The 25,561-nt window shown below is 38.4% G+C and overlaps 1 protein-coding gene across 1 annotated transcript in view; it reads left to right on the forward strand.

Annotated features, from left to right (window-relative positions):
- The window catches only part of LOC308612837 (uricase-like), a gene marked incomplete at its 5' end in the record, with an annotated part of 36,576 nt that overhangs the window by 2,530 nt on the left and 8,485 nt on the right, over positions 1-25,561 (forward strand). Inside the window, 3 exon segments of the mRNA XM_081225600.1 lie at positions 8,818-9,036; positions 11,208-11,324; positions 11,426-11,504. Coding sequence (XP_081081726.1) covers positions 8,818-9,036; positions 11,208-11,324; positions 11,426-11,504 — 415 coding nt within the window.

Raw genomic sequence — 25,561 nt, forward strand, 5'->3', positions numbered from 1 at the left:
TATCCCCTCCCTCTTGCATCTCCCTCCCACCCACCCTATCCCACCCCTCTATGTGGTCACAAAGCACCGAGCTGAACTCCCTGTGCTATGCAGCTGCTTCCCACTATCTATCTATTTTACATTTGGTAGTGTATATATGTCAATGCCACTCTCTCAGTTCGTCCCAGCTTACCCTTCCTCCTCCCCATGTATTCAAGTCCATTCTCTATGTCTGCATCTTTATTCCTGTCCTGCCCCTAAGTTCATCAGAACCATTTTTTTCCTTTTTAGATTCCATATATATGTGTTAGCATATGGTATTTGTTTTTCTCTTTCTGACTTACTTCACTCTGTATGACAGACTCTATGTCCGTCCACCTCACTATAAATAACTCAATTTTGTTTCATTTTATGGCTGAGTAATATTCCATTGTATATATGTGCCACATCTTCTTTATCCATTTATGTGTTGATGGACACTTAGGTTGGTTCCATGTCCTGGCTACCGTAAGTAGTGCTGCAGTGAACATTGTGGTACATGTCTCTTCTTGAATTATGGTTTTCTCAGCGTACAACATGGACCTACTGTATAGCACAGGGAACTCTACTCAATATTTTGTACTAACCTACATGGGAAAAGAATCTGAAAAAGAATATATATATTCTGATCCAGATAAAAGTCAATGTTCAACTCAAAAGTAGCTGAATATATATATTCTTTTTCAGATTCTTTTCCCATGTAGGTTATATTACAAATTATTGAGTAGAGTTCCTGTGCTATACAACAGGTCCTCATTGTTTATCTATTTTATTTTATTTTATTTATTTATTTATTTATTTATTTATTTTTTTTTTCTTTTTGCGGTATGCGGGCCTCTCACTGTCGTGGCCTCTCCCGTTGCGGAGCACAGGCTCCGGACGCGCAGGCCCAGTGGCCATGGCTCACGGGCCCAGCCGCTCCGCGGCATATGGGATCCTCCCAGACCGGGGCACGAACCCGTATCCCCTGCATCCGCAGGCGGACTCTCAACCACTGCGCCACCAGGGAGGCCCATCTATTTTATATATAGTAGTGTATATATGTTACTCCCAAATTCCTAGTTTATCCCTCTCCCCAATCTTTCCACTTTGGTAAACATAAGTTTGTTTTGTATGTCTTTGAGTCTGTTTCTGTTCTGTAAGTAAGTTGATTTCTAGTACATTTTATGTCTCTTTCATATATTCTATCTCATGTGTGTCTGCATTAGTCCCTGATTCTTTATTTGGATCAGTCTTTCAGTTCTCTAATTCTCTCTTTGGCAAGATTAATCTGTTACTTTACCTCTTACAAATAACTAGTTCTTTCTTCAGTTGTGTTCAATCTGTTTCTTAATCCACTTATTAATTCAGTTCTAGAAGTTCTGTTGGGTTATTTTTCAAATTTTCTTTGTCTTTTTTATAGTGCCTTATTTCTTGCTTGAGAGAAGCTATTCAACCTTCTCTTTCATTTCTGCAAAAATATTAAATATATGACTTTTATTTTGTGTCTGATAATTCCAATCTTTGCCAGTTAGACTTTGCTACCTGTTATTTCTATGACTCTTTCTCATAATACTTTGCTACCATGTGTACCTTTGATTTTTGGTTATGAGTTCATGTTCCTTAAAGATTTATGTGTGAGAATTTGAGGTTGAGATAAAGTTGGGTTTCTCCAGACCCTGGTCTGTGCTGGCTTCATCAAAGTGCAGTCATCCTGTGAGGACTCCTGGGAGTTAGACTGTTGGCTTTATTTATTCTTCCTCAATAACTTTTTGAGGTATGGTTTACATACCATAAAATTTTCATATTTAAGTTCAACTTTATTTTTGTTCAAACTGTTAAAAGACTTAATATACAGAGTAAAATCTAGAATGTGACAGAAAGTTGAATGCTTGTTGCATCATTATTTTGATGAAATAGGATGAGACAAACAAAATGACTCAGGTGTTTGTAAAATAAAGAATTGTTCATGAAAAATGTGGTTAAAGGGAAATATAAGTAGAATAAGTGGAAGAGGACCAGACAGTTTTATTTGGTTAATTCCTACTCATCACTTAGGGGGCTTTGTGGATACCAGTTCCTTCTGGAAGCCATCCCCCATCTCTCTCAATCCAGCTTAGGTGTCCCTTACAATATAGTCCCAAAACCCACTGTATTTTTTCAATTAGAGTAATTATCACAATGTGTTCTAAACACTTGGTTTCTTTTCTGAAGTTCCTCTAGAAAGCAGAGGTCAGCAAACTCCTGTGGGTCAAATCTGGCCCACTGTCTGTTCCTGTAAATAAAGTTTTATTGGAATATAGTCACACTCATTCATTTATGTACTATGTATAGCTACTTTATGCCATAATGGCAGAGCTAAGTAGTTGCAACAGAGATTATACAGCCTGTAAAACCTAAAATACTCTTTGATTCTTTACCAGAAAAGTTTATTCTACTCTAAATTTTGTTCTAATCTCTATCAGGGCAGAATAGTGACTGCCTTGTTTGCTGTTTATCTCCAGCACTTACCACGGTGCTTGTCACTAGAAGGAATTAAATAAATAGAGATGAACGTATGGATTGAATGAAAAATGTATCAGAGACTTCAGTTTTGGGGTTATGCAGATTTTAGAATGAATTAAATCTAATCAGAGAAACAAATAAATGTGAGTATGTAGGTAAAATCCCATTATAAAGAACTTCACTATAATGTTATATCAGGGAGATAGCTGAGTATCATAAAAATAAGCAGGCAAACCTGGGTTCCATGCCTGGTCCTACCTCTCATTAGCCATGCGGTTTTGACCAAACTATTTAACCTCATGAGTGTCAGCTTCCTTTTCTAAAGGTGGGACTCATGAGCTGCACCTTTACAAAATGCTATCAGGATTCGGTGAGATGCTGTGTACATAGCCTCCAGCACATAAGTGGTGCTCATTAAATGTTGGTTCCTTCTTACCTTGTTTCTTTTCTATTATGATGCAGTTATTTCTTTGTCCTTGCAGATGGACTGAAAAGAGTCCTTTAGTGATATGGTTCTATTGACCACAAAGAAGCATCCATTACTCGTGTTTTCAATGGTCCTGATCCAGAAAAAAGTCAATGTTCAACTCAAAAGTGGTGTCCCGTTGTTGAAGGCATGAAGCTGAATTTTAATCCTGCCCCAGAGGACAAGCACCCTTCTTTCCTTCCCTTATTTCACAGTTTAAACAAACCTGCAATAAACACAGAATTCATCTGAGCTTAGAATTTATCTGCAATTTAGAAAAATGACTGAAGTGCTAGAAAAACCAATGGTTTGAGCAGGGGGCATCTCCCAGTTTTGGGTAAGTTCTGCCTAGTATAGTGTAGGTAGAATAACACTGTTCAGTCTCAATAGGGCCCTTTACACTATACCAGTCTGCCTGTCAGCTGTGTGACTTTGGGAAGCTCACTTAACATCACTGATCTAGTTTATATTAAAATAAGGGTCCTTCCCACCAAATCACAGGGTTTTTATGAGGAATAGATAAGATAATATAGGTCTTTAGTGGATAGAAAATTTTTTAAATGGTATAGAAATGCAAGTTTCTGCGGTAGCATGCCCACTTCCCTCCTTCTGGGTGGAATCAGAATACTTCCTTTCTCTCCCTAATGAGTGTAGAGACTCTGATGTAGTGAGAAAGAACATGTCACTTTGGGGCAAATGGTCGAGGTACTCCTCTTCCCTCTGTCACCCAGTAACTGTGTGACCTTGGCAAGTTACCTAATCCTAGTGTCTTCCTTTGTAAAACTTGGTTAAGGATATCTGCTTCACAGGGTTCTTGTAAAGGGTTAGAGGAACTCATATATAGAAATTTCCCATCAAACCCTCACTAAATTGTTGCTACTATTATTTTTATTTTCAAGTCTTATACATTAGGAAAGAGAAATCTTTCAGTGTATGCATTTCAGTAGAATTTCCTTCCAACTGCATGTTTGGAGGTCTCCATCAATTCTTCGTTGTGAGGTTCTCTGCTCCTATTCCTAGAGGCTCCTGAGGCCTTGTTCCAGTTCCCTGCCCTAAGGGTATTGGCACTATGGAGAGGCTGGCAAGAAGAAAATTAGCATTTCCCTTGACATTTAGTGATGAGTCTCTCATCCTTTCTAATAGGCAGAAGTATGAAAATAACGGAACACCTGTAGATGGAGTCTTCATTAGGTGACAGGTTGCCCTTTCTGCAATAATTATGCATATGAGTCGTTACATTGTGCTTGAAACATCTGCTTGACAAATCCCTTTGGAGCCACACTTTGAACATAACTCAAGGCATATCCCCCCTTGATAGTAAAAATAAGCCACTCTACAGCCTAAAGCAACATGACATTTGCTAGCAGATATCAATATTTTTCCATCTGAGATTTAGTTGATTCTAAGTAGCCAAAAAATACCAGATGCCTCTAAGATTATTATTCATCATTATTGTTCTTATATTTATGTATTATTAAGATCCAACAAAGTGATATTAAGATGGTTCATATGAGTGACCCTTTTTCTCATATTAGTTCAGCGTTTTTCTCAGAAGTCTTCTTGTTCACAGATACCCAAGAAAATAGCCAGGCAAAGGAAAAATCTAGGTGGAAAATTGAAAGAACTTCTCTAGCACATTCCAAAGATAAAGAAGGAGGCATGTCTCCATGCATAGTTCTTCCATCTATCACTGCACACTGCAACTGAACTGATGTTTAAATATGTGTGATGGGTCCAAAATAGCTAGCACTTCTGTATTTCCCTCTGTTATGGAGGGTAGAGATATGCTTACAAAAGCTCTTCTAATACTTGAGAGAAAATTCTAGTCATTTTAAAATTAAAATTTATAAAGGTTTTCCCTTATCTTTCCTAATATATTTTCCACCTCAAATGCATCCACTGGGCCTTATGGAGCTTAACAGACTCCAGGCTAAGAACTCCTAGACCTGTAGTGACAACATACATCACTTTCAATATGACGTGGAAATAAGAGAACACTCAGTATCTAAGCGAAAATGTGTAAGATTCATTTAAAATCTCTGAGAGTTCTTCCAACATTACTTGCAGGCAATCAATGATTCTCTATCTCTTTATATTTCAAGACATGTCTAAGAAAAGGGAATTTTTCTTGTGTAGAGCCAAGTATAGATTTACTCCTACTGACATTTTGTCCAGAGTATTACTCTAGGAAATTGTTTCCTTTTATGACTTTGTTCCCTCAAGCCACACAAGCCTGAGGAAAGACAACCAAAGTATGAAGGCAGAAGTAGGCCATATCATAGCAGCAGTCTTTGATTTTAGCCACCCTAGCTCTGGATTGGTATACAGTCTTACTATTGCTCTCTAACAGTAACTGGAAGGACCCTTTGATGCAAAATATGACATATAATTATTATTTATCAATGATAATCATAGCTACATTTATTGAACATTTCTTATTTGCCAGGCACTTTTCTAAGTGCTTTATGTTTTTTTGTCCTATAATCCTCACAGCAATCCTGCTAGTTGGGCACTACTATTATTAATTTTATAAATGAAGAAATTTGCCACCATTCACAGAGCTAATAGGTGGGGGAACAGAGACTCACACTGGGCCTGTCTGACTCCATCCTCTCAGCTACCCGCCCACCCTCCAGATGAGATTTTACTGTATGGTTGGGATTTTACTGTACGGTTATCTTGGACATGGATCCCTGCCCTACACTGTGCGTTATACACAATAGGATTCTGGCACCTACTTCCGGTTTCTCAGACTGCAGGACTAGGGAGGTCTTATTGATGAGAACAGCCTCAGTCTGGCCTGGGCCATTATCTGTTCTGTCAGGTCCTGCTGAGGGACTCTTGGGTGTCCCACACCGTTCTTGTTCCATCCTGCTCCAGTCTCAGATGGTTATGCCCTCTTTATTCTGACTCTTTTCTCAGTACACATGATTACTCAGCTTTTGCCAGAGCGTCACAGTCCAGGTGGGAGCTTGCTAAAGAGTGCTGACCTCTCCCACGTGTGTCATGCATGAACTCCAGGATAGCTGCACAGTGCTAGAATGCTCTGTCTTATTAGCAATGTGAACACTTTGTGCTGTGTCACTAACTTTGTCTACCTGCAATTCTGCCCTTCCTGGCCCTTTATTCTCCAGCCAGCTGTGCCTGTGATCTCCAGGCTGTGGTGACCAGAGGGCAGAAGTTGCTTTCCTCACTTTCCCAGGAAGAGGAACTTCCCGATTGGGGTCTGAGCTGAAGCACCTTTTCCTGTATTGCAATCTTTGGGGGATTTTCATGAACTATTCCATGTCACTACACGAGAGGTGCAGGTGGTGGGGCAGCATTTGGTCATTCATGATACATTTATTAAGCACCAATTGTGTTCCAAGTATTCTGCTGAGCACTGGGGTTGCCATGGCGACCAAGATAGAAATTGTTTCTGCTTTCATAGTTTACTGTTTTTGAACAAATCAGACCCATGAAGAGGCTATTGTAATGTGATTTGATAAAGACTCTGATAAGGCAATAACAGAGCATTTTGAGAGCACATAGAAGGGGCACCTACTCCAGACTTGAAGGGCTGGGGCAAATTACCTAGTGGAAGTGACATCTGAGACTTAAAAAATTTAAGTCAGAATAAGTTAGGCAGGTAAAGAGATTGGTAGTTGGGTAGCAAGGAAGAGAAAGAATGTTCAAGAAAGAAGTAATAGCAAATTCAAAGGCCTACAGGCAAAGAAGAACACATGCAGGGCCTGGGTGACCACAATTAGCTCAGGATAGCTGAAGTGGAGTTTGAAATAGGGTGTGGCAAGATATGAAGCTGAACTGATGAGCAGGGGTAGGGAAATGAAGGGTAGCTATCATTTAATCTTACTCTCTATCTCATGGGTGTCACTTGCTTTTAACAGAATAACCTACTTGGTATTTAGTGGCAGGGGATGGGACTGAGGAGTAACATTTGTTAAGTCCTGCTGTGTGCCAAGAATGATGGAAGGTCTCAGAGACCTTTGGTCCTGGACCTCAGCCCATACCATCCAGGGACCCCAAGCCAGCCAAGTGCCTCCCTGGCCCAGGTAGAATCCCTTGCAGTTCGAGACATGCCAGTGTCTTCCTTCTGCTGTTTCCAGCAGTGCTTCCCACTCTAAAAACTAGTGCCCTTAATCAAGTTCCCCTCTGTTATCTCTTCTGCTGCTACATCCACAGCCAGGCCTGACATGGCCACTCTTACTGGGGTTGACCTCACTGCACCACCAGGTACCAGGGACTGAGCCAGCCCTTTCACATTCACCAGCAACTCTACTTGTAGGGGCAGTTATCTCCATTTGTACAAAGCAGGAAACTGAGGCTCAGGGACATCAAATTATTTGTCACAAGCCACAAAGCTATAAGTGGTAAGGCAGAATTTGGAACTGGTCTGATTTCAAAGCCACTACAATCGCACAACTGTGCCTCTTTCCCTGTCAGCATTATAGTTCTTATTAGGATCCTTTAAGTCTGCTCTTTAGGTTTTCTTATTGATACTTTTCTGGAAGATGAGTCCCCCAAAGATTGGGTCAGATGCATCCAAGGGGCCTTTCCAAGAGTTGTCCCTTACATGTGTCCCTGCTACAGAGGAAGCACTGAATTCAGACACCACAGACCTCCAGGGTATGTTCAATAACCAACAGCAGCATGCCCTACCAGGCTCTATCCCCAAGATTTAAGACAACCTTCACTACCCCACTTTGATTAAGAATATGACAATAATTTCTGATGTTGGCTAACATTTTTAATTTCCTCTCAAGGGAGTTGGTGATTTTTTTATGAGGGTAGATATTTAGGCAGCCCTTGGCCTATCTGAGCACATCGCCTACGTGGGATTCGCAGATGAGGTTTCTTCTTTGTGACCCTCCCCAGATTCTCACTGAATGTTGTTTTTGGTTTACTTTTATTTTTGTCACCTTTCCTCATTACCATTTTAATGTTAATTTTCATGCTAAATAAAATAGGTTTTCCTGTCCCTCTGCTCCCTCCTGCCTCTTCTCTCAAACACCAATACAGCCCAGGGACAAGTCTTATAGAGTCTAGCAGTGGAGATGGACGTATTCACTAACGAGGGCTCCAGCTTCAGACAGGGATATAATTCATCAGTCACAGGTTTTTATTAAGCGTTTCTTCACTAAAAGCATAGCTTTCCTTGCAGCCATTTGGCTCTGGCTCTGTACTGCTGAAGGTAGTCTAGACCCCGTCACTAATTACTCTTCTTCCTGGTAGCAAGTAGAAGAAGCAATGTTCAAATTGTTTTTATTGATCACAGGGCAGTTTTTCCAGAATACTACTCTCTATAAAAAAGGGGATGTAATTATTTCCAGTTAACATAGTCAAAAGATTTTATAGAGGAAGGCGGTTTATGTAGTAGTTAGAAGTACATAATTTGAAGCCAACAGAACTGAGGGTGAATCCTTGGCTCTATCCTTTACTAACTGGGGTAAGTCACTTAAATTCTTTGAACCTCAGTTTCTCCCTCTGCAAAATAGGAATAATATTAGTTCATAGGGCTGATATAAGGATTAAGTTAGTAGAGATTAAATAAGAGTAAATAGTTTGGCTCAGGAGGTATGGTTATTACTGTTGTTGCTTATTATTATCAAGAAAGCCATCTACCTGTCTCTCTTCAGGCCAATCTGATATATTTTCATCTTTTCCTTGTGATTCTCTTTTCTCCATAAAAATTCTCATTCTCCTTCAAAGGTAGGGCATGATCTTTCTTTCAGGAATACTCTGACTCTTACCTTTCATGATTACATGATATAATTAAAGTTTAAAGAAATTGCAGTTGACTTCTTGTTTTCATTTAGCCTTCTTCATTAAGATGACTGTTTTCATTGCAGAATGATGAGATGGAGCTTGTCCGAACTGGCTATGGGAAGGATATGGTAAAAATTCTCCATATTCAGCGAGATGGAAAATATCACAGCATTAAAGAAGTGGCAACTTCAGTGCAACTTACTCTGAGCTCCATAAAAGATTACCTGCATGGAGACAATTCAGACCTCATCCCTACAGACACCATCAAGAACACAGTTCACGTCCTGGCAAAGTTCAAAGGCGTATGTGTCATTCTACTTCTTAGCTGCTGCCCATCTGGATGCAGAAATCACCGTACTATATTATGAGGATACTACTTGCTTATTTCAAGTACCCTGTACTTTTTAACCCTATTTTTACATTTAAACCATTGAAAAAAATTCATTTTCTATTCTAAAAGTCTCAGCTTTACAGAAAATCTTGCTTTTTTAAAAAAAAACTCACCTCTTTATTCTCTTTTCTTCTTTTTTTCCCATTTTTTCTCTTTTCTTGGTTCTCAACTCACTACAACATTTTTTAGGCAGAGAATCCTACTTGACAAATTTACATGTTATCTCTTAATTAGGATCATTTGCAAATCAAGGCCCTGAGAAGATTTCCGAATAGAATTTTACACATTTTTGTCATGCAATTATTTGAGTCCTATTATTTTTTTCTTTTAGAATGGTGTGCATTTATAGAAGAAAGTACCATTTCTCTTCTTGGTATTACTCTAGAAGAAAATCAAGTATAAGATACATTTCGAGATCTGTCCAACTTTTAGTACCTTCCTGATTTTCCCAACTCCGTGACCACTTAGTGTGCACATTTGATGGTAGCTGTACTTTTCAGAAGGGTCTTGGAACTGATAGACTCTAATCTCTTAGCACTTTTACCTCAGGTTTCTCTAAGTGTGAGTGAAACTGTGCCGGACGACCAGCAGATTTCTGGGCAATTCAAGATAAATTTTTTATTTGCTAAGAAGTCTAGAAAGGCAAGAAATGTAGACTGGAAAGCTTTTCTCATGCTTTTGCATGAAATTCACACCCATAATGCACGCAATGAACAAACTAATTTTTTTTTTAGAAATTTCTTTCTTTATTTATTTATGGCTGCATTGCATCTTCGTTGCTGCATGTGGCTTTCTCTAGTTGCGGCAAGCGGGGTCTACTCTTCGTTGTGGTGTGCAGGCTTCTCATTGTGGTGGCTTCTCTTGTTGTGGAGCACGAGCTCTAAGCACACGGGCTTCAGTAGTTGTGGCACACGGGCTTAGTTGCTCCGCAGCATTTGGGATCTTCCCAGACCAGGGCTTGAACCCATGTCCCCTAATTTGGCAGGCGGATTCTTAACCACTGTGCCACCAGGGAAACCCGAACAAACTAATTGAAATATTATTTCTTCAAGGTCTGAATCTTTCTCTTGTTAATCAGAATGGCCCAGCAAGTATAGGCAGGGCTATGGAAAAAGGCATTGCTTTCTTTAAAAATGAATTGAAAATAAGCTCTGTATTGTGTTAAAGAAGAGGGTCTCTATATAACACAAATTCTTATATTTCCTGTACTATGTGAGAAGTTCAGAAAAGTGAAAGAATGGACCTGGATCTTAAAACCAATTTAAATTTATTCATTGTAGATAGAGTAACTGTATAATTTCTTATCCAAACCAGGATACTTTTCAGAGTGAAATAGGATGCTTATTAATAATTATGCTTATTAATAAGGATGCTTATTAATAATTATTAATTTTTATTAATAATTATTATTAATAATTAAGGATGCTTATTAATAATTATTCTGAGACAACAGGTATAAAACAAAACTATCCTTGGGAAACCTATACAGTCTACCTTAGTTATAGGCAAAGCCATAAATAATCTGTAGACTGTACTAGGACCATAAAACATTGCGTAGAAATTAACCTGAAGAATTTGGATGGAAGTAGGGAGCTGCTTTATGGGGGTGGAGAGCTGGGGATGGTCAATAGAAGGCCTGTTTGCAAGGCAAGGAAGCTGAAGTGACCCTTCATTAACATTTTTCTTTGGGAAACTGGGAGGTCTGTTTCCCAGCCTCATGAAGACAGCAGAGTGTTTTGAAGTATCCTGCAGTACTTTAGCTGGCATGGGTGATGACTGAGCTCACCGTGAGGAGAATCTGAACGTTAAGTTCCTTTTGCTCATCCACTGATGGAAGACACATCCTCTCCTGCACACAGTTTTCTTTTAAAAACAGGATAGTCTGACCTGGTGATGGTGATCCATTAACTACACTTAGGAGCCCTTGTGAAAAATTGGGATTAGGACCAATTCATCTCTAATTCTTTGTTTCTCTGATTCTAAAAAACACTTTATCAGGAAAGAGAGTCCCATGGATATTTTAAAATGATTTTTAAGTGGGACAAGTATTTCTGATCATTCACATTTTTTTTCTTTTTACAGATCAAAAGCATAGAAAGTTTTGCTGTGAATATCTGTGAGCATTTCCTTTCTTCTTTTAACCATGTTATTCGAGTTCAAGTGTATGTGGAAGAAGTCCCTTGGAAGCGTTTTGAAAAGGTTACCTCACTTTTTCGTGTGCTCAGTTTAATTAAAGAAATTGGCTTTATGACATATGTTGAAATTTTACTGGAAATAATTTTTTTTTTCCTAATTTTCAGAATGGAGTTAAGCATGCCCATGCATTTATTCATACTCCCACTGGAACGCACTTCTGTGAGGTTGAACAGTTGAGGAGTGGTGAGAAAATGTTTTTCATGTTTTGATTCTGCAATAGCAATTTCAATCTTTTTTTTTCCTTCTAAACAACTCTGTTTATTAACACCAAGGAAAACTGTAGAGAATTTTGAAGTCTTTTAAATCTGAGATGGGAATGAACAGTGTAAACTTGGATTACATTAAAGAACTATCTGCTTTTTATCTTAAAAATATAAAAATGAAATAATACCTTTTGCAACAAATCTGTAGGTTGAGTGGCGTAGATCATTTTTATTGCATGATTTTGAAGTGAGGGAAAAAAAGGCACAGGCTGACAAAAGCTCAAATCTCTGAATTTTCTGACCAGTAATTTTTGTACCATACCATGCTATGATTATAATAACCTTTATAGGAAATACCTAGAAAATAACAATCACATTTCCTTGAAATTTTGTCATAATAATAAAACCACTGATATTATTATAGTTACCATAAAATAAACCTCATTTAAAAATAGCAGTGACAATTATATAATTCTTTCTATTTACCAAGAAATCTAAAAATTAACTGTGGAACATAATTACAATATAGACCTTATTAGTACTGATTATTGAACTTAGCAAAGTGTGTCTTCCACTGATTTGTTGAGGTTATCAGAGCAGAGTTCAATAATTGACTAAGACTTAGACTAGAAGACCTCTAATAACCGTAGAACCACCATAGTAGAAATGTCTCTATTCTAATAAAAAATAAACTTCAATGATCATTATAAATTGAGAGTGTGGACTCTGAAATTTTTCTTTTCTATTTTCCTTTTCTCTTTTTTCTTCTCTTTTCCTTCCCTTTCCTGCTTGTTTCTTTCATTTCATTTATTTTCCTTTCTGTATCTCTTTTTCTTTCTTCTCTAGCTCTCTTCAGTAAGAATTTGAGGTGATGTCTCATAAACGTCAGAAATATTAAAAGGTCAATAAAATATAAGTTCCTCTCATTCTAAGTTCTATTGGATAATGCCTTCCCTTAGGAAGTCCTAGTGTTTTAGCTATCATTTTATATTTTTCCCTATCTGTATTAAATTCAAGACACAGCCAGGGCCTTCTCAGTGTTTGATTAACAGTTATGAAATTATTACTATATAAAGAAGACTGAATAACTAGTTGTTAATTTGAAAAGATAATGATTTTTTTAATCCTCCAAATATGTAGTCATGTGGTATATTAACTTGTTTACTGAGCTGTTTGTTAGTTAAAATGTAACTTCCTTTCTTTCCTTCCTTCTTTCTTGCTTTATGTATGTGACTTTGGAGGAGAGAGGTTCCTGATTCCCCAGGCCAGTGTTTTCCTACCCAAATCACAGTGTGAATACCCCTGTAAAATTATAAACTCTAAACTGGCACTTCCCAGCAGAAATATAATGCAAGCCACATATCTAATTTAAAATTTTCCTAGTAGTCACATTAGAAAAGTAGAAACAAATTAATTTTAATAATACTTTTAATTTAACCTAATATTTCCAAAATGCCACTTACATTTGTAATAAATATAAAAATTATTAATGAAATATTTAATATTTGAATTTCTGTGTGTATTTTATATTTACAGGATGTCTCATTTCCCATTTACCATATTCCAAGGGCTTCAGAGCCACATGTGGCTAGTGGCTGCCATATTGGTTAGCTCTAAACCATTTTGAGTGATTTTTGCAATGCTTAACGTGTTTCTCATTCTACTTTTAATTATGTAAAATAATAGCAGGGGCTAGAATTAGATTTCAGGAGAGCTAACTAAAAAGATAAGAGCCTGTATAAAATATATTTATGTCATTGATTGAAATACTATTCATTCAATAATGATTTTGAGGACTTGTTAGGTATACTAGTGGTGGTAGATTCAGATGTGAATACGACATTCTCTGACCCTAGTGAGTTCACAGTAGATGAATAGTAGGAGATAGACTTATAAATAGATTTATTGCAATATGAGGGGCTAAAGACCACTATGAAGAAATTAAAGGTATGCTATGGGAGTAAAGAGGTGCAGAAAACTAACTCTTCCTAGGGCAGGCTGGAAGGCTTGATGAGGGAGGAGGAAATATTCCAACTGACTTTTGAAAAATGATTCAGAATGTGCTGGACGTAGAAAAGGGAAAGGAAATTACAGGCAGAAGAAACAGAATGTACATGGGTAGGAGTCATGAAGAGTGGAAGAGGGAAACAAATATTTCGAGCATCTGCCTTATGTAGATCACCATACTAAGCAAATGATTTTAGTGTTGAAAGGGCAAAGAATTTGAGCAACGGTAGCAGGGTTGAAAGGTTCAGTTTTTAGAATGTAAGGAGCAGAGATGAGGATGAAGAGCTTGGTTTGGGCCTAATGTACCATACTAGCAAGATTGACCTAACTAGGGAATTCCTGGCGGTCCAGTGGTTAGGACTCTGCACTTTCACTGTTGAGGGCCCGGGTTTGATCTCTAGTCAGGGGACTAAGATCTTTCAAGCCGTGTAGCATGGCCAGAAAAAAAAAAAATTGGTGTAACTAGGAGGCAGTTTTTGCATGGTAGTTAAGTCCATAGGTCTTGTCAGACTAAACTGTATTCTTTTTTTTTTTTTTTACTGCTTTGCTATTGTTATTAACAGATTTTCTAAAACCATTTTTTAAATTGAAGTATAGTTAATTTACAATGTTGTGTTAGTTTCAGGTGTACAGTAAGGTGATTCGGTTATACACACACACACATACATATATGTATGTGTATATATATATTCTTTTTCAGATTCTTTTCCACTAGAGATTATTACAAGATACTGAATATAGTTCCATGTACTATACAGTAGGTCCTTGTTGTTTATCTATTTTATATATAGTAGTGTGTATATGTTAATCCCAAATTCCTAATTTATCTCCACCCCACTCCTTCTACCCCCTTTGGTAACCATAAGTTTGTTTTCTATTTCTGTGGGTCAATTTCTATTTTGTAAATAAGTCCATTTGTATCATTTTTTTTTAGATTCCACATGCAAGTGATATCATGATATTTGTCTTTCTCTGTCTGATTTACTTCACTTAATATAATAATCTCTAGGTCCATCCATATTGCTGCAGATGTCATTATTTCACACTTTTTTATGGCTGAGTAATATTCTTTATCCATTCATCTGTTGATGGACATTTAGGTTGCTTCCATGTCTTGGCTACTGTAAACAGTGCAGCTGTGAACATTGGGATGCATGTATGTATCTTTTCAAATCAGAATTTTCTCTGGATATATGCCCAGGAGTGGGATTGCAGGATCATATGATTAACTCTATTTTTAATTTTTTAAGGAACTTCCATACTGTTCTCCATAGTGGCTGCACCAAATTACATTCCCACCAACAGTGCAGGAGGGTTCCTTTTTCTCCACACCCTCTCCAGCTTTTAGTATTAATAGACATTTTAATAATGGCCATTCTGACCTGTGAGAGTGATACCTCATTGTAGTTTTCATGTACATTTCTCTAATAATTAGCAATATTGAGCACCTGTTCAAGTGCCTGTTGGCCATTTGTATGTCTTCTTTGGAGAAATGTCTATTTAGGTCTTCTGCCCATTTTTTTTATCAGGTTCTTTGTTTTTTCGATATTAAGCTGTATGAGCTGTTTGTATATTTGGAAATTAATCCCTCATCAGTAGCATTGTTTGCAAATATTTTCTCCCAGTCCATAGGTTGTCTATTCATTTTGTTTATGGTTACTTTCGCTATACAAAACTTCTAAGCTTAGTTAGGTCCCATTTGTTTATTTCTGTTTTTATTTCTATTACTCTAGGAGATGAATCCAAAAAAGTATTTCTGAGATTTATGTCAAACAGTGTTCTGCCAAAGTTTTCCTCTAGGAATTTTATACTATCCAGTCTTACATTTAGGTCTTTAATCCATTTTGAGTTTATTTTTGTATATGGTATTAGAGAATGTTCTATGTTCATTCTTTTACATGTAGCTGTCCTCTTTTCCCAGCACCACTTATTGAAGAGACTGTCTTTTCTCCATTGTAAATTCTTGCCTCTTTGTCATAGATTAATTGACCATAAGTGCATGGGTTTATTTCTGAGATTTCTATCCTGTAACATTGATCTATATGTCTGGTTTTGTGCCAGTACCATACTGTTTTGATTACTGTAGCTTTGTAGTATAGTCTGAAGTCAGGGAGCATGATGTCTCCAGCTCTCTTCTGTCTCAAGATTGCTTTTGCTATTCAGGGTCTTTTGTGTTTCCATATGAATTAAAAATGTTTTTTGTTCTATTTCTGTGAAAAATGCCATTGGTAATTTGATAGGGATTGTATTGAATCTGTAGATTGCCTTGGGTAGTATGGTCATTTTAACAATATTGATTCTTCCAATCCAAGAATATGGTATATGTTTCCATCTGTTTGTGTCATCTTGTAGTTCTTTCATCAGCGTCTTACAGTTTTTGGAGTACAGGTCTTTTGCCTCCTTAGGTAGGTTTATTTCTAGGTATTTTATTCCTCTTGATGTGATGGTAAATGGGATTGTTCCTTAATTTCTCTTTCCGATCTTTCATTGTTAGTGTATAGAAATGCAACAGATTTCTGTGTATTAATTTTGCATCCAACAACTTTACCAAACTCATTGATGAGCTTAGTAGTTTTCTGGTAGATCTTTAGGATGTTCTATGTATAGCATCATGTCATTGGCAAATGGTGACAGTTTTACTTCTTTTCCAATTTGGATTCCTTTTATTTCTTTTGCTTCTCTGATTTATGTGACTAGGACTTCCAGAACTATGTTGAATAAAAGTGGCTAGAGTGAGCATCCTTGTTTTGTTCCTATCTTAGAGGAAATGCTTTCAGCTTCTCACCATTGAGTATGATGTTAGCTGTGGGTTTGTCATATATGGCCTTTATTATGTTGAGGTATGTTCTCTCTATGCTCACTTTCTGGAGAGTTTTTATCATAAATGGACATTGAATTTTATCAAAAGCTTTTTCTGCATCAATTGAGATGACCATATGGTTTTTATTCTTCAATTTGTTAATGTGGTGTATCACACTGATGGATTTGTGGATTTTGAAAAATCCTTGCATCCCTGGGATAAATCCCACTTGATTATGCTGTATGAGCCTTTTAATGTACTGTTGGATTCAGTTTGCTAGTATTTTGTTGAAGATTTTTGCATTTATGTTCATCAGTGTTATTGACCTACAATTTTCTTTTTTTGTGCTATCTTTGTCTGGTTTTGGTATCAGGGTGATGGTGGCCTTATAGAACGAGTTTGGAAGTGTTCCTTCCTCTGTAATTTTTTGGAATAGTTTCAGAAGGGTAGGTGTTAACTCTTATCTAAATGTTTCATAGAATTCACCTGTGATGCCATCTGATCCAGCAATTTTATTCATTGGGAGTTTTTAAATTACTGATTCCATTTCAATACTGTTAATTGTTCTGTGCATATTTTCTATTTCTCCCTGGTTCGGTCTTGGGAGATTGTACCTTTCTAAGAATTTGTCCATTTCTTCTAGGTTGTCCAATTTATTGGCATATTGTATTTCTGTGGTGTCAGTTGTAACTTCTCCTTCTTCATTTCTGATTTTGATTTGGGCCCTCTATCTTTTTGTCTTCATGAGTCTGGCTAAAGGTTTATCAATTTTGTTTATCTTTTCAAGGAACCAGTTTTAGTTTCATTGATCTTTTCTATTGTTTTTTTTTTAGTTTCTATTTCATTTATTTCTGCTCTGATCTTTATTATTTCTTTCCTTCTACTAACTTTGGGTTTTGTTTATTCTTCTTTCTCTAGTTGCTTTATGCATAGGATTAGGTTGTTTATTTGAGATTTTTCTTGTTTCCTGAGGTAAGCTTGTATTGCTATAAACGTCCCTCTTAGAACTGCTTTTTCTGTGTCCCATAGGTTTTGGATCCTTGTGTTTTCATTTTCATTTGTCTCTAGGTATTTTTTGATTTCTTCTTTGACTTCTTCAGTGATCCATTGGCTGTTTAGCAACATATTGTTTAACCTCCACATGTTTGTGTTTTTTTGCAGTTTTTTTCTTGTAGTTGATTTCTAGACTCATAGGGTTGCAGCTGGAAAAGATCTTGATATGATTTCAATTTTCTTAAATTTACTGAGGCTTGCTTTGTTGCTCAGTGTGTAATCTATCCTGGAGAATGTTCCATGTGCACTTGAAAAGAATGTGTAATCTGCTGCTTTCAGATGGAATGTTCTATAAATATCAAGTAAGGCCAGCTGATCTAATGTATCATTTAAGGTCTGTGTTTCCTTATTGATTTTCTATCTGGATGATCTGTCCATTGATGTAATGGAGAGCTAATGTCCCCCTCTATTATTATGTTACTGTCAATTTCTCCTTTTATGTCTGTTAACATTTGCCTTATATATTAAGGTACTCCTCTGTTGGGTTCATATATATCTACAATTGTTATATCTTCTTTTCAGATTGATCCTTTGATTATTATGTTGTGTCCTTTGTCTCTTGTGACAGTCTTTATTTTAAAGTCTATTTTGTCTGATATAAGTATTGCTACTTCAGCTTTGTTTTGATTTCCATTTGCATGGAATACCTTTTTCTATCCCCTCACTTTCAGTCTGGTGTTTCTCTAGGTCTGAAGTGAGTCTCTTGTAGGCAGTACATATATGGATGCTGCTTTTTTATCCATTAACCAGTCTATGTCTTTTGGTTGAACCATTTAGTCCATTTATGTTTAGGATAATTATCAATATGTATGTTCCTATTGTCATTTTGTTAATGTTTTGGATTTGTTTTGGTAGTTCTTCTTTTTTCCCCTTTCTTCTTTTGTTCCCTTCTCTTATGATTTGATGACTATCTTTAGTATTATGTTTGGATTTCTTTTTCTTTTTTGTGGGTATTTTTGTTTTGTGTTTACCGTGAGGTTTTTGTATAGCAATCTCTCTATATATAGATACCTTGCATTTGTACTCTGCTCCCTTCATGATTACTGTTTTTTTTTTAAATTAATTAATTTATTTATTTATGGCTGTGTTGGGTCTTCGTTTCTGTGCGAGGGCTTTCTCTAGTTGTGGCAAGCGGGGGCCACTCTTCATCATGGTGCGCGGGCCTCTCATTATCGTGGCCTCTCTTGTTGCGGAGCACAGGCTCCAGACGCGCAGGCTCAGCAATTGTGGCCCACGGGCCCAGTCGCTCCGCGGCATGTGGGATCTTCCCAGACCAGGGCTTGAACCCGTGTCCCCTGCATCGGCAGGCAGACTCTCAACCACTGCGCCACCAGGGAAGCCCCATGATTACTGTTTTTGATATTATATTTTACATCTAATTGTTTTGTGTATCCCTTAACTGCTTATCATGGATACAAATGAATTGACTTCTTTTGTCTTTTAACCTCCCTACTAGCATTGCATGTGGATGATTTCCTACATTTATTGTATGAAGACTGAACTGTTTTTGAATTTGAGCTTCTCTACTTAATAACTTTGTGACTGTGAGCACATTAAATGTACTACTTCAGTGATTTTTAAATTTCTAACATGAGAATAACAGTGCCTACCTCGGCAATTACCCAGAGAATGAAAGGAGATAAATGTTAATTTAACATTTAGCACAGTACCTGGCACATAAGAAGCACTCCTTGAAAGAAAGCTGTTATTATTATTATTTTGAATGATAATAGAGATCCAGGAAAGGTCTTTATGTGTATGTGTGTACTGTTTAGTAATTCTGACCAAGGTTATGGTAAACTGGCTGGAGAAACAGGCAGTAGTGAGACATTTGGAGACTTGTTGCAGAGATGAAGAAATGATGGAGTCTGAACTAAGGAGGAAGAGGTAGAGATGAAAAGACTACAGAGGTTGGGGAGAGACATTATATGAGGCATTTCTGAAGTGTGCTTATAAGTCTGAGTATTTGCGTAAGGATGGAAGGTTAGAGAGAAGGAGGGGTTAAAGTTATCCTGAAGTCAGGGGCCTGTGGGTGTTGATTAAGAATAATACATATAATGAGGAAGTTTCCAGAGGAAGCTGGTAAGTTTGGGAATAAGGGATGGATTTGGAGACTATCTATTTCCAAATTGGTTGGTGAAGCCATGGGGAAGAAGGAACAATCCAGAAAAACATATAAAGTGAGAAGAGGAAAGATGAGAGGGCCTGGGGGAAAATTCCCCAGTTTAAGTGTTGGACAGTTTAAAAAGTGAGAGAGAAGAATGGTCAGAGGGACCAGGAGGAGGCTTGGAGAGAGTGGTGTCATGGAAGCAAAGGGAAAATACATTTCAAGAAATGAGGGATAGTTATTGAGATAATAGAATGCATAATAAGTAGGCTTATATGTAGTGGCTTCACACATGAAGTTTACAGATTTTTGTAAAAGTCAAGTTCAGTGTGTGTGTGTGTGTGTGTGTGTGTGTGTGTGTGTGTGTGTTGGGAGGATGCTCCACTCCAGGAAGTTATTCAGGAATCCAGGTTGATGCAACCAGACAGTTTTGATCCTCACTTTCTGGGATCACCTTGAGAGTAGATTCCCCATACCAGACAATGAGGAGAAGAAAAGAGCTTCAAGAAAAAAAGGAGGAGGCAAAACTGCTCAAGGCCTGAAGTAGCACAGAGCACATCAAATGAAGAGAATCCAATCACACAGCCACACCTAACTGCAAGTAAGGCCAGGAAATGTAGTCTAGCCGGGGACCCAGGAGGAAGAGGACCTGCTAGTTGTCTCCACCACAGGAAGGTTAAGAAGTTTGGTTTAAAAGAAAACTGAAGAGAGTGTGCAGTTTGGCAAGTAGGCATCATTGGTGACCTCCCTCTGCAAGAATATTTAGCAGACCCCTGGAGGTGGAAGTGCAGGAGCCAAATATAGGGCTCAGCTGATCATAGGAAGAAAACGGGCTGCTCTTCACACCCTTGTTCTTTCCAGGAATTAGCAGGAGCTATCATCAGCCTGAATTCTAGTCACCTGGCTGCTACAGGGTGGAAGCTAATCAACAGAATCAGGCCAAAGCTTTCTCTTTCTGCAGGAAACTTCAGGGTGTTGTGATCATTGTGGCAGTGTTCCCAGAGCTCCAGCTTGACTTGTCTGGAGTCCAGCACCTCCCCCCCTCCCGCGGGGGCTGGCAGGGGTCAGCAGGGAAGGAGGCATCTGCTGCCTTGGGTGTGTGCGGTATGTGTGCACACGTTCCTGAGTGTGTGTATCTTCCTGTTTTGTCTATTTGAAGATGACATTTGTACTCTGTCCCTCTTTGGAGAGTAGGGGTCTATGCCGTTTATTTTTGGTAACAAAGTTTAATTCTTAATTTGCTTATTTTCCAGGAGCTAAAACTGCAGATATCATGAGGTGATTCAGTGTACAATCACTGTCATAAGAAATGCCCTTGCATAGGCTTAACTAAAGAAAATAATCATCTTACACAAACACACACACCCCAATTCACATGCTGAAGGCTGTTGTTACAAACCTCTAAGTAGGGCTTTTTGTGGGGGGCTGGCTAGGATAGTGAGAATTCTGCCTCCTCAAACACATGTACTTAATCACCCATTCAGCCTGTAAATTTTCCCGTCAGGATATGTAACTGGGTTTCTCCTGGTGGACTGGATTCATTCTTATTAATTGAACAAACATTTATAGAAAGCCTGCTGAATCTGAAGCACCCACTTTAGGCCCTGAGAACTGCTATAAAACTCCCATTACACTATTTTTTTCCTAGGGTATCTTTTAAAGCTACATCATTAAGTGTTCTTTTAGCTGTTTCAAAGTCTGCTAGTTCCATGGGAGAATCTGGCAGAGAGAGAGAAATTTTTTCACTGAAGAGATGAGGGCTGGTGTTATTTTTGTGACTTCCCTGCTCCAAGAGGAGAGCTAGGCTCTGCATGTGTGGTACAGGCTGTTGATGTAGGTGTTATATAGAACCTCGATCTTCCAAAGTGTTTCTCTGTGAGTCTCTGTGAACTACAAGCTTAGCCAAGCCTTAAAGTCACTGGGATGGTTGAGTCACTAATTTAAACTAGTTGAACTAAGCAGAGAATCTCCCCAACACCTCCCCCCAACACACACACACAATTTGAATTATAATTCATAATTCTTTAAGCATCAAATTTCTCCCAATCTGACACTAATTATAAAAATTCAACTAAAGCATAACCAAATAGAGGAATGGAAGATAGAGAAGAGATTTTGAATAAGAGATACTGTCTTGTAGTGGTGAAAAAAAAAATCTATTGACATGGAGACGAGTAGGGGTAGGAGGAAGATTTTAGGAAGAGGGTTGATAAAACTAAAGTCCTGGAGGAGAAGAGATTTAAGAGGTGTCAAGCAGGGCAGATGGAAGAAATGAGGTGGGGAAAGTGGGAGACTCAGGACAGAGATGGCCACTGCCAAAAAGGCTGCTTGTGTCATTTTGATATCAAGACTAAGACAGTCTTCAGTTATTCCAAAAGAAAAGTTCTTGGCAAGCACAAGATGGTTTAAAAATCATCTTGATCATCACCTCATTGTACAAAAACCCAGTTAACTTCTTTCCATTGGGTGATGTCATCTCTCCCCATCCAGAATTGCACACAGGGAGCTTTCATCCTACCTCTATGAGCTAAATGGACTCTCAAAGGCAAATGATATTTAATTGATCTTCACTTTTTCTAGCACTTTACAAATTTGAGGTTTTCTACTAGAATGATTTAATATAGTTTTAAAATATCCTCCTTTTAGCTATTTGTGTCCTTTTTGGAGGTGTTAAATGTGGAAGCAATTATCCCCTTCATGACAGGAATTTTTTTTCTTGGCTCAGTAAAGCTTTGTGCTTTGTGACACCTGATGCGTAGGTAAGGAATCAGGCTTAGTTTCTATTAATTTGCAGTTTCTTTCCCTTAGAGACCTGAAGGGGTAGGATGTATGCTTCTCTGAGAGATAAACCACAATCTGTTAAGTGTGTAGGAGGACACTGAAAGTTAGAAAAGATTATGTTCTAGCAAAGTAAAATGTGAAAATCTTCCTTTTGCGTTACTCCATAACCATGGCAGAAAGGCAAAAAAGAGCTGATTAAGTGGTTTCATAGGAAGTAACCTAGAAAAGGACAGTCTTTTGGGTTGAATTACTTCTTGTTAGTCTAAACTGGAATCTTTTTAAGAATGTGTGAAGCATCATATTTTTAGTTGATGGGCCCATGAATTTGAAAGGCTCAGGTTCTTACCAGTGTTCAGAAAGCTGGGGCACCGCCAACAGAGAAGATAAAATAAGCTCCCAGATTTCATCCAGGGTGTCTGATGCGTGCCAAGAAAATGTATTTTTCAAATTCAAAGAGAATAGGTTTTTGTCATTGTTCATAGAATGATGAGCACACCAGAGTAGATGTTTTGCGTTCTGCCTAAACTGTGGCAGTAGTGAACTGTCTTTGAGAACGTGAGATGTTTTATTCCATGTGAAACTGAGGTCAAAACACATTAGAAAATGCAACTGCTTTCTCCATTTTCAGATTCTAGCAAGAAAGTAGATCATTTCAAAGTTGCTAGCAGACTGACACTCCCCAAAGATCAATAAATCTCATCACAGAGCTGGAGGTGGATAGGGATGGCATGTCAGAAGGAGTTTTCAGACCCAATGAGCCTTTGTGAAACATGGGAAGTATTTACAGGGGGTTGACTTCAAGAAGAAAAGGTCAATTAGGACAAAATCATCAAAATAATTTTATAGAGCATTTCCTCCTGGACAGCCATTTTACTAAGTTACTAAGTCCTTTATGTGTATTATCTTAGACATCTCTCATCTCTAGGAAATAGTTATGATTATCTTCTCCTGCAGATGAGAAAATTAAGGTAAAGAGAGGTTAAGTAATTCTATCAAGGAAATACTGCCCATAAATAGGGGAGGAGAGGCATGGAGAGTACTGAGGCTGAATTCAAGGAACCTGAGTCCCAAGACTGTGGACTCAAACATATGTAACCCTGCATCTGGAAATCCTTTTATGACTGAGACTACTGAGGATTCAAAGTCTGGTTGGCTCACATAGATGCTGGTGATCAAGGCCAGCTGTATAGGAAAAGCAGAAATAGATAACGTTTGCCTTTCGTTTCCCTTGACTTCTATTTATCCCCCTTCGAGGATTCCCACTATTTGCCCTAACCCCACTTCTGATTGCAAATTCAAGTTTCATTTCTATAGGATTTTTTTTCTAGAAGGGATTACTGTTGGAAGTAAATTATGATATTAGTTTATAAAGGCTTAAGGAGTCACTCCTCTAAGGGGTCTTGGTATTTCAATAGGAATTTTTAAAATGATAAAATGTTTTCAAGACACATGGGGTCATTTCTAAAAGTGTTGCTTCAATCTTCATTTCAAACCAATGGGGATGATATTTTTCAACTGGGGGCTCTGTCTGAGCCCTGAATGCACATTGTGGAATGGCGGTGTCAACTTTCTTGTCTCTTGGAAAGTCCTCTTTTATTACAGAAATGGGAAGAGAGAGTTAAAGGAAGGAAGAAACATTTTGAGGATGGGGAGTGATCCAAAAAGGGGGAAGAAAAGCATGAAATCTCATAATGGGGTGCTGAGTTCAAACTCCACCTCTGCCAGTGTCTAGCCATATGACTAGAACGCATGCTGGCAGTCAGGACCTTCTCATTCAGTGTTGATGTCCTCCCCTTCTCACACTGTCACACTGTCTGTGTGTGAGGGTTGAGGGGAGGGGGCAAATCAGGAAGGGAAATGGTAAAGATTGATGGAGGAGAACTGTCTAGAAGAAAAAGACACTAAGTTGTAAGGCTAAGTTGTTAAGGTGAGTCAATTTTACTGCACTCATTCATTCATTTAATGGATACTTATTGATTGCTTCTGTAATTCTCTTGGGTCTGAGACTTACGACTCACTTGGGTCAGCTGTACACCGTTAGAAATGCTGATTTTGCAGAATCGTGTCTTGATAACACTTAGAATCTGATAAACCCAGCCAACCTAAGGCATGAAATCATTGCTGGTATCTTTCTCTTGATCCTGATTCAGATATAGCTTCCAATGAGAACTTCAGTATTTTCCAATTGAGAAAATACCATTTTCTCTCTTACCACATTATCCTAGAACACTGTGACCAGAACAGCTTATTTAATTAGCACATATTTAATCAGCAAATCTACCACTAACTATGGCCACTGCTCTCTCTGGTAGGCACACACATGTGGTTGGCAAAATATCAAAATATAGTCATTATTTACCTACTTCTGAAAGTCCACAGCTCCTGAGTTAACCACAGCAATAGAAATCACACAGGATGATGTAAACCATTGGATTATTAAGAGCTGCCCTGGATTTGTGTGTGTGTGTGTGTGTGTGTGTGTGTGTGGTATGCAGGCCTCTCACTGCTGTGGCCTCTCCCTTTGTGGAGCACAGGTTCCGGACGCACAGGCTCAGTGGCCATGGCTCACGGGCCTAGCCGCTCCGCGGCATGTGGGATCTTCCCGGACCGGGGCACGAACCCGTGTCCCCTGCGTTGGCAGGTGGACTCAACCGCTGCGCCACCAGGGAAGCCCTGCCCTGGATTTTAATTGAGGATTGTGGGTTACATTCTTATTCTTCTACTAAGACCATGCACAACATAGTGATGCCTGATACCTCCAGCTCTTGGCTTAAGATTCAACAGGTCAAAAAGCATAGATATTAGTCTGGACTAATTTCAAGACTGAAAAGAGGTGATCTAAGTCATTCTGCCTTGACTATGCTTTTGGGAGTTTGCACCCAAGTGCCCCCTGAGTGTCCTGGCCTCACCAGCCTGCACATACAAATAAGGCCATGGTGAAGTTAATTCCCATGACCTTGACCTTGTTGCTCTCTCATTACAAAACTGCTGTACCTCTCCAGCCAAACTTTCCTACCTTCTCCCAGCCTGGAGGGCTGTCTCACACATGCTCAGGGAGAAGTTTGCATCCACTGAGTACATCTGCTGCCTCACTGGCTCTGCCCAGCATTTGCTGTGCCAGTTGCCACTCCTCCTTGGGAAGAAGGCTGCTTTCCACAGACATTGTACCCTGGGGCTTCCCAGCATGTCACCTGGTGCCATGTGTTCTTCAGGCTTCACCAAACTGCTGGAACTACAGTGTGTTCCACATAGAAAAACAAAGAGAGAATCTTCCCCTCACTAACTCGGT

The sequence above is a fragment of the Mesoplodon bidens genome (assembly GCF_964165515.1).
Source record: "Mesoplodon bidens genome assembly, chromosome: 2".
Classification (NCBI taxonomy): Eukaryota; Metazoa; Chordata; class Mammalia; order Artiodactyla; family Ziphiidae; genus Mesoplodon; species Mesoplodon bidens.